The 10,268-nt window shown below is 47.7% G+C and overlaps 1 protein-coding gene across 2 annotated transcripts in view; it reads right to left on the bottom strand.

The window, feature by feature from the left end:
• The window catches only part of LOC143002232 (vesicular glutamate transporter 1-like), a 9,787-nt gene extending 3,219 nt beyond the window's left edge, over positions 1 to 6,568 (bottom strand). Inside the window, exons 1-8 of one of the 2 annotated variants that reach the window (XM_076152238.1) lie at positions 5,609 to 6,557; positions 1,734 to 1,986; positions 1,356 to 1,474; positions 1,116 to 1,230; positions 767 to 854; positions 580 to 666; positions 294 to 430; positions 55 to 204 (exon numbers count right to left, since the gene is read on the bottom strand). In XM_076152238.1, coding sequence (XP_076008353.1) covers positions 55 to 204; positions 294 to 430; positions 580 to 666; positions 767 to 854; positions 1,116 to 1,230; positions 1,356 to 1,474; positions 1,734 to 1,986; positions 5,609 to 5,670 — 1,011 coding nt within the window. In that variant the 5' untranslated portion in view covers positions 5,671 to 6,557. Of the gene's footprint in view, positions 1 to 54; positions 431 to 579; positions 855 to 1,115; positions 1,231 to 1,355; positions 1,475 to 1,733; positions 1,987 to 5,608 lie in introns of both variants that reach the window. The other variant, XM_076152237.1, reaches the window with a different exon arrangement.
• Between the last annotated feature and the right edge of the window lie 3,700 nt (positions 6,569 to 10,268).

Genomic DNA, 10,268 nt, shown 5'->3' with positions numbered 1-10,268 from the left:
TGCTCCTCTTTCCTGTTTTCACGTGTCGACCTTCTGCTCCGGGGCTTCTCTCACCTTGCTGATCTCAAACCCAAACACCTCCTCAAAGTACGCCGGCTGGCTGATCAGGAGCAAGTAGAAGGTCCAGCTTCTGCAGAAGTTAGCCACGATGATGGCGTACACCGGCATGGACGTGAAGAAGGCCCGCCATGGCGTGTTGAATTTCTGCGTAGGATCAGGGAAGTGAGTTTGTTTAGTTCTCGACTCTACCTTTCTGCTCCCGATCAGCGTCTGCTCCTGTGACACACACTGACCGTCACTGACTGCTGGGAAGACACGCCGATGCTCTCCTCGATGTACGTCCTCTCCTCCTCCGTGATGGTGGGATGGGCTGCCGGACTCTCGTAAGACACCAGCACCCAGAAACAATACCACATGACCCCGAAGGTGCCTGCACGGAGAGGAAGGGAGGGAAGGGAGGGAAGGGAGAGCAGGGAGATCAGGGAGAGCACAGGAGTGGCGGAAAAGAATATTTCCATGGCACTAGCACTTAAGAATCCGATTGATTTGGTCTCTAATGCCTATCTGAGTGTCATTTACCGTAGACATAGAAGACAGACGACCATCCTGTGTACTGGACCAGGATTCCGGCTAACGGCATGGCGATCACAGCGCCGGCATAAGAACCTACGGCAACACAGAAACGCCGTCTGGGTACATTCATCTGCCACACACACACACACACACACAAAAAGCTTTTCAAGAGTCGCCGAGACATAAAACTCACCGCAGAAGGCCGTTGTTGCCAGGCGACTTCGCTCGAGAGGCGGCGCCCATTTGGCCCAAATGCCGTGACAGGCCGGGTATGAGACGCCCTGCAGGAGGAAGGACGTCAGAAAGTTACAACTTCAACCAGGAGTGCTGATTGAATTTCCTAAACAAGATGACACCTGTGCTTTGAGAATGTTTAGTTTCATGACAACAACACACACTGATTGAGCTGCTCAGGTGTGTGTAGAGCAGGAGGGATGGACACTATCTGACAGGACGACTTTGTGAACAGCTGTGTGAGGACAGACACACACACAGGGAGACAGACAGGCAGATGTTTGCGAGGGGAAGGAAGAGTCAAGCACCTCCACGAGTCCTTGAAATATCCTGACAATGATAACACAGCCAAAGTGCATCCGTGCTGCTGCAGGGATCAGCATATTCAGGCAGGAGGTGGCCACAATAGCAAAGCCAAACACTCTGCGGGAGACAGACAGAGAGAAAAAGGGGAACAAACGTTCAGTGCTTAGAGAGGCAGATCGTCTCCGGCGCGTGTGGGAGTGTGTGTGTGTGTGTGAGAGCGTAAACAAAACAGAGACGCGAACCTGTTGGCCGCAAACTTCTGACAGATGAAGCCTCCTGGGATCTGCGTGACGATGTAGCCCCAGAAGAAGGAGCCGTGGATCATCCCCACCGTCTCCGGGTCCCAGTCAAACTGTGCTTTCTGTCGGGACGCGAGGGGAGAAGACAGGAAACACAGAAGCATAATTAACCACCGTTGTTCCTCAGCTGATGGAGTGCTGCACCCTTGAGGACTGAGAGTAGAACACCAACGCAAACACGCCTTCATCCGTCTGCTAGAAGCCTCCACTTGAACCCACCCGACCACATCGCTCCACCGTGTCAAACCTCTGACCCTCCTTTCTAACCTCACAGCCCTTTAATTCCCCATTTACTTCCCTTCTAACGCCGCCGTCACTCACCACTATGACCTCCTTGTTGTCTCTGAAGACGGTGTGACTGTTGACCATGCTGACGATGGCCACGCCCAGGTTACAGCGGATGCCGAAGGAGATGCAGAAGCCGATGCCGGAGAGAATGGCGATGATGTAGCGCCTGGGCAGCCCGAAACACGTGCAGTCCACCACCGGCATCTCCTTCTCCTGCTGCAGCTCGGGCCGGCCCTCCGCCGACAGCTCGATGGTCTCGCCATTCTCCTGCTTCTTCTCCAGGGCCCTGAGACGGATGAATAATGTAACGTTGATGTGCCGCAACAACAACACAGACTCAAACGCTGAGGGGTGTGTGGAGACTGGCAAACTGTCAATGGCTCAGGTTTGGATGCAGGGGTGATTTAGCTGTTTGAGACGTTCTACACTCTGTCAGCACCAGAACTGAACCCCAGCACCTACTGGAGCGAGCTGACATCACTTTACACTCATCCTGTCAACACCAGCTGCTTTACAGGGTATTTTGGTACGGTATAGGAACACATCCTCTGACAAGAAGCTTGTTATCCACCCTCATCTTCATCCATCCTTCCTCTGCTCCTATACGGCTCAGCCCAGAAACCTCAACCTGGGCCATCAAATATGTATCTGAACGCAGAGGGGGGGATCATCTATTAAACATGAAGTCATGTGCAGCGCTGAGTTCACGGATCACACCGGGGCACTGCGGAACAGAACACACACACACACACACACACACACACACACACACACACACACACACAGAGACAGACAGGAGGCTCCGCTCCCATCCCGGCGCTGTTACTCACACTTACATACAGGCCGGGCCAGTTTGGTTCATCGCCCTATATTTAGGGCCTTAAAAGCAAAGATCCGATTTCCTTTTGTGTGATGAAGATACACAGAGTACTCCCAGCGTGGGGTGATATCAATACAGGGGAACCGCATTTGTTCGCCACGATACAATAACCTATTGAAAAGCTTGAATCTGGGGCAGGGAGGGGGGGGGGAGGCGGAGGGGAGGGGGGAGGGGGGTCTGAATCTAAAGCTGTCATTGTTGCACCGCACAAACAGAAGAAATAGGAGGGAGGATCCTCATCATAAACATTTATTATTTTAGATGAATGCCTAATAAAACTGTGGCTACAACCATTTTCATTTGGATCGTTTATTTAATTTTGTATTTGCTGTGTTTCTTAATTGTGTTTGACCTTTGATGGTTGGAAGTGTAGAGAGACAGAAAGCTGGGATAACACACACCAGACTTCCTTATTTGGGCATCAGATTACATCACACTCTACACACTAAATACTATAAGAGCAGGAAACCGTTACAAGAATACATTTATCTCTTTAAAGCAAATGAACTCTTCCTCTATAGATGGTAAACACCAGCAGCCTCAGCCATAGATTCAGAGTGAGGACATGTTCTTCCCTGGTATTCTGACTGATTCCTGATCCAGTGTGTGAATGTGTCACGGGGGTGAAAGAGGAGGATGACACTTCTGATTGTCCCTTTGAGAGGATTGACAGATCTAATGACATAAAGACTCGCCGCTCGCTCCTCGTCTTGAGGAAGAACAACGCCGCCGCGACAAAGGCGCACAAACCAAATTCGTTAAGGAGGAGTGGAAGAGTCTTTCGACATTGATCAAGTATTAATGATTCTGGATGTTGAATTATTAATATCTCTGGCTCTCTTGGACTATTTTTATCCGGGTGGGCCGCTCTCCTTTATCTTCCTGTCTCTTCTTCACCTCGAACCTCTGCGTTTCATCGTCAAATCACTATTGACAACACTCTACTTTCTGCTTTCACACCCGTTTAACCTCCAGGATCTCCGCTCAGTCGCCACCTCTCCTCACAGTGCAGCCTCAGTTTGGCACACATCACTGTAAACATCAACTCAAACACAGACTGTGACTCTTCACCACTGACTCCTGCTTGACATTGTCTGACCCTGAGTTACAGAAAATCCGTTGTAATCCTCTGCAGACGCCTCGGCCTCTCGCTCTTACTCCCATCAAACACACCGACGCCAGCCTGCCTGATTCTACGCAATTATTCATGTCAAATCAACACAACGCTGCTCCTTCCTCTCTTTACATTCATCTCACTGCACCAAAACCTCCTGAACCACATCTCCTGAAGCAAACTGTGAATGATACCAACTGTAGGTGTGTAAGGTGTGAGCAAAACATTGATTTCATCTCTGTTACCTGAATGGTTTGCTTGCAAAGTATCGCAACTGTGAGAAGAATGACCTCAGCATCATTCTGCCTCACTTCAGCCATAAGAGGATCACATTATGTTTGTGAATGAAGTGAGTGAAGGAAGTTAAGTACCAGTAGTAAATAGCATTGATAATACAAGATAATCTCTTCTAAAATAGAAGAGAAGAAGAATACAATATAATAGAAGCCTTCTAGTCCTATAGAACCCAATAGAATTGAAATGATGTCCCTGTGTTTCCTGGATTTCTCAACTGTATTTCACCAAAGAATAGAATAGAATAGAATAGAATAGAATAGAATAGAATAGAATAGAAGCTCCATGTCCTGGGCTTCTATTCGGTTCTATTCTATTCTAGAGGGCGGCTATTATTTTGATCTATATGCTGGAATAGAATAGAAGCCCTGTGTCCAAAGTGTCTTAACTCTACTTACTTAACCACTGGGGAGCTACAGGATAGAATAGAATGCCTGTGTGTCAAACAGACTGACCCCTCACCATCCCTCCCTCCCTCCTCTGTCTGTTTGTCCTTATGGACGTTGCGTGCAGGTGCGCATTACGCACGGAACGGGCGCACCTGAGAGCACGTGCATGCGTGATCGGCACCCACAGAGGCTCTGAGGTCCGAGCGGCGTAATCCCGAGCGGCGGAAGGGAAGGAGGGAGGGAGGGGGGAGGAGGAGACGCGATGACGAGATATCAGGCTACTTAACGGAGAGAGAGAGAGAGAGAGAGAGAGAGAGAGAGAGAGAGAGAGAGAGAGAGAGAGAGAGAGAGAGAGAGAGAGAGAGAGAGAGAGAGAGAGAGAGAGAGAGAGAGAGAGAGAGAGAGAGAGAGAGAGAGAGAGAGAGAGAGAGAGAGAGAGAGAGAGAGATGCTCAAGGTGTGCGGCCTGCAGGGATTTACGCGGGCCGACAGCTTGGTCGAGCACAGATCTATTTCTGGAGAGGATTTATGTGTTTAGACGCTGCATCAAATCCCGAGAGGAGAACCAGGCGGAGTCCATCCATCTATACCTGCCTGCGCTCAGATCCCGGCCCCGGTCACACACGCACCCAGCCCCGCTCACCGGGGAAGGCGTGTCCGGGCCGGAAGCTCCCGTTACTTTGTCAATTTCCTTTAAAAAGAAATACCTGCACGAACTTAGAGACATTTAGTTTAAACACTCTAATCTTTGGGTCTGACTGACGCTCTTACACACTTATACCACGCGTTAAGTGTGTTAGGACGAAGGTTGGATGGAAACCTGTGAGTGGATCTGCAGAAAGGCCTGGAAGAAATGAATCCAGATATCGATCCGCCGCTTCATCTTTCACTGAAACACACACTACTGGCCCCAAAGTGAGACAGACATCTGTAAATCTGTAGGTTTGGTCATGGGACACGATAATGCACCAAACCCCGCGTGCATGCAGAAGAGACACCGGTGTCCATTCGAGCTGATTATAGGTTTAAAAGCATAATTGTGCCATCAAAGGAAAAGATTTGTAACTTTCCTGACTTTTACCAGGTTGTTGTGATTATTGTGTCGATTCACGTGCCTGTAGTGAGACTTCCTGTAGTGACATCCTGTGATTTAAAAGCATTTTAAACCCGGACTTTCCCCTTATTACGCGACCCAAACATGCCCCGCTGTGATCCAGAGTGAGTCCACCTACCCGTAGATCTTCCCGAGGGTCTTGGCAGCCACGGCCTTGAACCTGTCCGGTCGGATCTCCATCCTCACCGCTCCGGGTTCCCTCGACTAGAACGTCTCCAAAGTCTTTTGCGCGCTCCCGAACCGAGCCGAGCGCACCGCTGCCGCTCCCCGCTCACACACACATACAGAGAATATCAACTCGATGGTCCAAAACAACTCGACTCGGCTGCTTCTTTGTTTTTTTCTATATGTAAAGAAAGAAAGAATCAACTGAAGAAAACAAAACAAGCAGATCGCATCTCCATCTTCCAGAGACCCGGATGCCTTCACACACTCGGCGCTGCGTTTCGGCTCAGACGGAGGAAACTTTCCACGGGATTCATGCTCCACCCGGCCGCCTCTGTCCGTGGTGCTGAAACCAGATTACCACTCCTCCCCTGCGCCCTAATCTCCCCGAGTGTGTGTGGTGTGTGTAGGTAGCATGTCACTTCCTTCCTTCCCCCCTGTTCCTTTAGACGCCCCCGGACTATTCTTGGAGCACGCAAGCCTTGAATGGGACAGAGTGAGAGTAGAAACACACTGGGATCGAAGCACATTAGGAGCGCTTGCTTGCGGGATGGGAGGGGCCCGGATGATCCCGGGTTGGGTTGGGTGCAGGGCCGAACGATAACAAGAGTTAAAGCGACAGCAATGAACTTTAAACTTGACAGAATCAGCTGAAATACGTCACATGTTGGATTCAGAGATTGTTACATTTCACCGTAAACGATTTAAATTTTTATGATTCGCCTTTTCCTCGTGCTTGTTTTGGTTGATTCTGCTTTCTTTCCCTTTGTAACTCGACGCCATTGTAAACGTAAATTCTTCCTTAATGGTGAAATAAGTATAAACAAATCAGAGTTTTCCTAAATGTGTCTTTTCTTTGTGACGAGTTTCTGAATCCCGCATGTTGTTGTTGTTGTTTGGATGATGCAAGAAGACAATCAGCGAAAATCGACGCGTAAATCAACAACAGAAATGGTTAAAAACAATAAAAGCACGACGGTCGACTGTAACTGACAAATCAAAGCCTGTAATACCATAAATCACCACAAGAGGGCAGTAAAGCATCATACCGAACAACAAAAACAGCTTAGAGGTAAAACTTCGGGTGTCAATTTGTGTTCTTGGACACTCACAGTTTCCTTCCTTCCCTCGCCTCACTTTATTGATTATTCTGACGTTGTTTTTATGCCATGAAAAGCAAAAACGCAACTAATAACAGTGATGGATGGTGTTTGGATGAAGGACAAAAGCTCCAACTTGGCCGTTATAAAGCATAAATTGAACACAGTCCTACCCACGTCTCCCTTCACACTAACAAGCCTCATTTGTGGATTTCTGGAGAGATTTTCCATCTGGAAAAATAGAAATGAGTGAAACAACATGTTCCAGAGTGTAGAAGGGTTTATTCACTGTACTAAAAATGGACGACTAGGACAAGAATAGATGTGTGGAAGCTGAATTTAGTCTATGACAGATGTACACACAGCAGAAAGGACTACACTTCCTCAGCAAATATGATGTGTTGGCAATTTAAGGGGAAATTTGGGGCAAAAGTGATTTAATGAGGCCCGCAGTGTAAAAGCTACCGCTCAGTGTTTTCCTTCTTCTAGTCGTGTTGAATCCCTACACACTGGAGTAGGCTCGGGTTCTAGTTCAAACATTTCCCTAAAAGTTTCCCTGATTTGTATAATTGTTGGAAAACAAGCAGATTTGTTTACTTCCGTCATCACTGCACCTTTTCAGAGGCAGCTCTTCTCCAGGTCCTTGGCCGATATCGTTCTCAGGGAGCGGGAGGAGACGAAGAGGGGAGGGAAGGGCATGGCGGCGGGGGGAGGGGAGAGGCAGGGGGGGACGGAGATGATGGACGGCGTGTCGGAGAGGGAGCCGTAGCCGGACCTCCGCTCCTCCGCCGCCCCAGCACCGCAAGCGTAGAACGACACGTGGGGAGGATCCATCGGGTCGCCAGTCAAATCTGTGCACAGAGGGAACGAAAGGAATCATGGGAAATACAGCAGCTTCTTTAAAATCCTTGAGGACATAAGTAATTTTTGCAAACATGAGCGTCTCCTGCATAAGTGAGTTCACATCCTGCTCCTGGTTAAACATTTCTGTGGGCAAAATACAAACTTAAGCGTGAAAATCTCCATTTGGTGTGTGTTTCCTACCCGAGTCGTCGCTCAGCTGGGTGTGCAGGTACTGCTGCTTGGTGTAGAACTTGTTGTAAATGCAGTAGACGGCAGCCATCAGAGCGATTGTGCCCATGGCTGCAGCGATGAATAGAGCCACTTTGGCATTATCTTGGTCTACGTAGGCGTCTGTGGAGGCACACACACTCCGTCAAGAGACAATCCTGGTGGCTTATTAGGGATCAAGCCTCTGTGCCTTTAGATAATAGTGCAGGATTGGAATGTGGACTGAATCTACACTGAAGAACCGGACTTACATGTTCGTTTAGCATTGAGGTGAGCCGTGTCCTCCTTCCTGAGCAGGTCCTGGATGTGAGGCGCCGCCGGGCCTTGCTGGGCGCCGATCCCCTCCTGGGAGCTGCTCAGCGGGAGAAGCAGCAACAAGCAGAGAGCCACTGGGAACGCCATCGGCCTGGAAGAGCAAATAGATGAGAAATTAAAAACAGAATCAACAACAAGTATTAAAGTTTAGTAATTCCTGCGAGTTCCTCCGGTTCCTGGTAATTATGCAGCTGGGACGCACTCAAAACCAAGCATTTCCATAGCAACGATGTCCCAAATATCTACCAAGCTCAACCTTTCCCTCTCTACAAATAAACCTCCTTCAATCTAATAACCTTCACATCAAACTCACACTAGACAAAGAAGAGTCGACACATTTCAGATGGATGTGTGTAGCGTTTACCTGAGGTGGATGGCAGGATGTTGTGTTTGTGCGTGCTGGGTGTTGCTTCTCTCTCTCTCTCTCTCTCTCTCCTTCCCCTCTGCCTCTCTGACTGAAGTGAGGCTGCATCCAAGACAACTGAACTCCCCAAACACTCCACGTCTCCAGTGGGAGACCTGGGAGCGCTCATGCACGCAGACACACAGAGAGACAAAGAGACAAAGAGAGAAATGGAATAAGACATCCAGAGTTCAGTGTTGTGACTATAACCTGAACCATCTTGTAGTTTATGATCCTCAGAGCTGACTGCAGCATGGAGCTCTGTGAAGGAGACAAGGAGCAGCTGAAGGCCGACAGATAAGAAAAGAAAACAAAGAACTAAAGCACTAAATGTTCACAGCGTCTGATAGTCTAAACAGCTAGAGGTCAGTTCACTGATACACAGACTCTAATCTGTCTATCAGTCTCAACAGATGATAAAGGGGAGAGGGAATCAACCGACTATTTGCTGCTTAAGTGTGAAGAGAACGTCAACAAGTCCGTGATGAAGAGGTGATCTGGTAATTGGCTGTAATCTGTCTCATCCGATCATTAAGGAGCATCTGGATCCCACAGGCTGCAGGAACAAGGAGAGGAGAGGAGGAGAGGAGGAGGCAAGGGGAGGAGGGGAGGGAAGACGCTCACACATTTCTACCTACATTCAATTCAAAACACATTTACACCTGCAGCTGCAGATTCAGCTTTTATTTACAACAGAAATATTTTCAACAGGGTGCACTTCATGTTGCTCCCTGCTGTACACACACACACACACAGCTCTCAAGTTCGATTACTTTTATAAAAACGTGTAAAAGGAAATCCTCAAGTAACAAAGATCCCATCTTTAACATTTACACATGACATCATCTCCACAGTGGGAATTTGACAAAATGTTGCCGGGAAATACAAACTTGATCTAAATACACAGAAAATAGTTTAAATAAAGTTTTTAAAAAATCATTTGGACATAGGCAATACTACAAACGAGCAAACACAACCTATAACTTTATATTACACTTTCTCTAAGTCTCTTTTATACAAATACTTATTGTGAACTAACAGTTGATGTTGAGCTGAAGCGGCCTCACCGAGGAGCTGAAGGCACTTTGGATTTGGGTTTGTTTACATTTCACATCATTAAATTAGCACCGACGCCTCATCAGTGAGCGGTGAACACGCACAACCTGCCACGACATCACAGTGTAAGGAAACAATCCCACCCACCAAACAGGAGAGGAGAAGTTCTACAAAAGGTGGAAGACAGTTGGAAGTTTGCAGCGGAATCTGAAGGAGTCCTTCTGATTTTGTTTGGCCCTTTGAAATGAACTCCTACACACAAGCGACACACACGAATATTTACACTACAGGTTACAGCTCTGCCTACAGCTACATGTATGTTGTGTAACATAGTTGACTCTGTACAGAACACAGTGTACCGATTCTTTTTAACCCATTTCCATACAATCCAAATGGATGTCAGTTCATGGTTGGCCTTTAAAAGTGAGTAGAGGCACAATGGGTTTGGAGAGGAGACGCTATTTATAAACGACAATAGGTTCATAGAAAAAGGTTTTTAGGATACACAGCACAAAGTGTAAACTCATAGTGTGTGTGTGTGTAACAACTCTTGTACATAGAAAAAGTTGGAAATGATTTTAGGATTTTTTTAAATAACAAATATTTAAAAACTAGAAAAGCCAGCATTACAGTCATGAAGTGATTGAATGTCTAAGTGTAGTTGGACT

The sequence above is a fragment of the Genypterus blacodes genome, unplaced genomic scaffold (assembly GCF_046128005.1).
Source record: "Genypterus blacodes isolate CSIRO-AG114 ecotype Tasmania unplaced genomic scaffold, CSIRO-AGI_Gbla_v1 ptg000055l_1, whole genome shotgun sequence".
NCBI lineage: Eukaryota > Metazoa > Chordata > Actinopteri > Ophidiiformes > Ophidiidae > Genypterus > Genypterus blacodes.
Note: the sequence above shows the minus strand (reverse complement) of the source record. Positions and strands in the feature narration are given on the sequence as shown.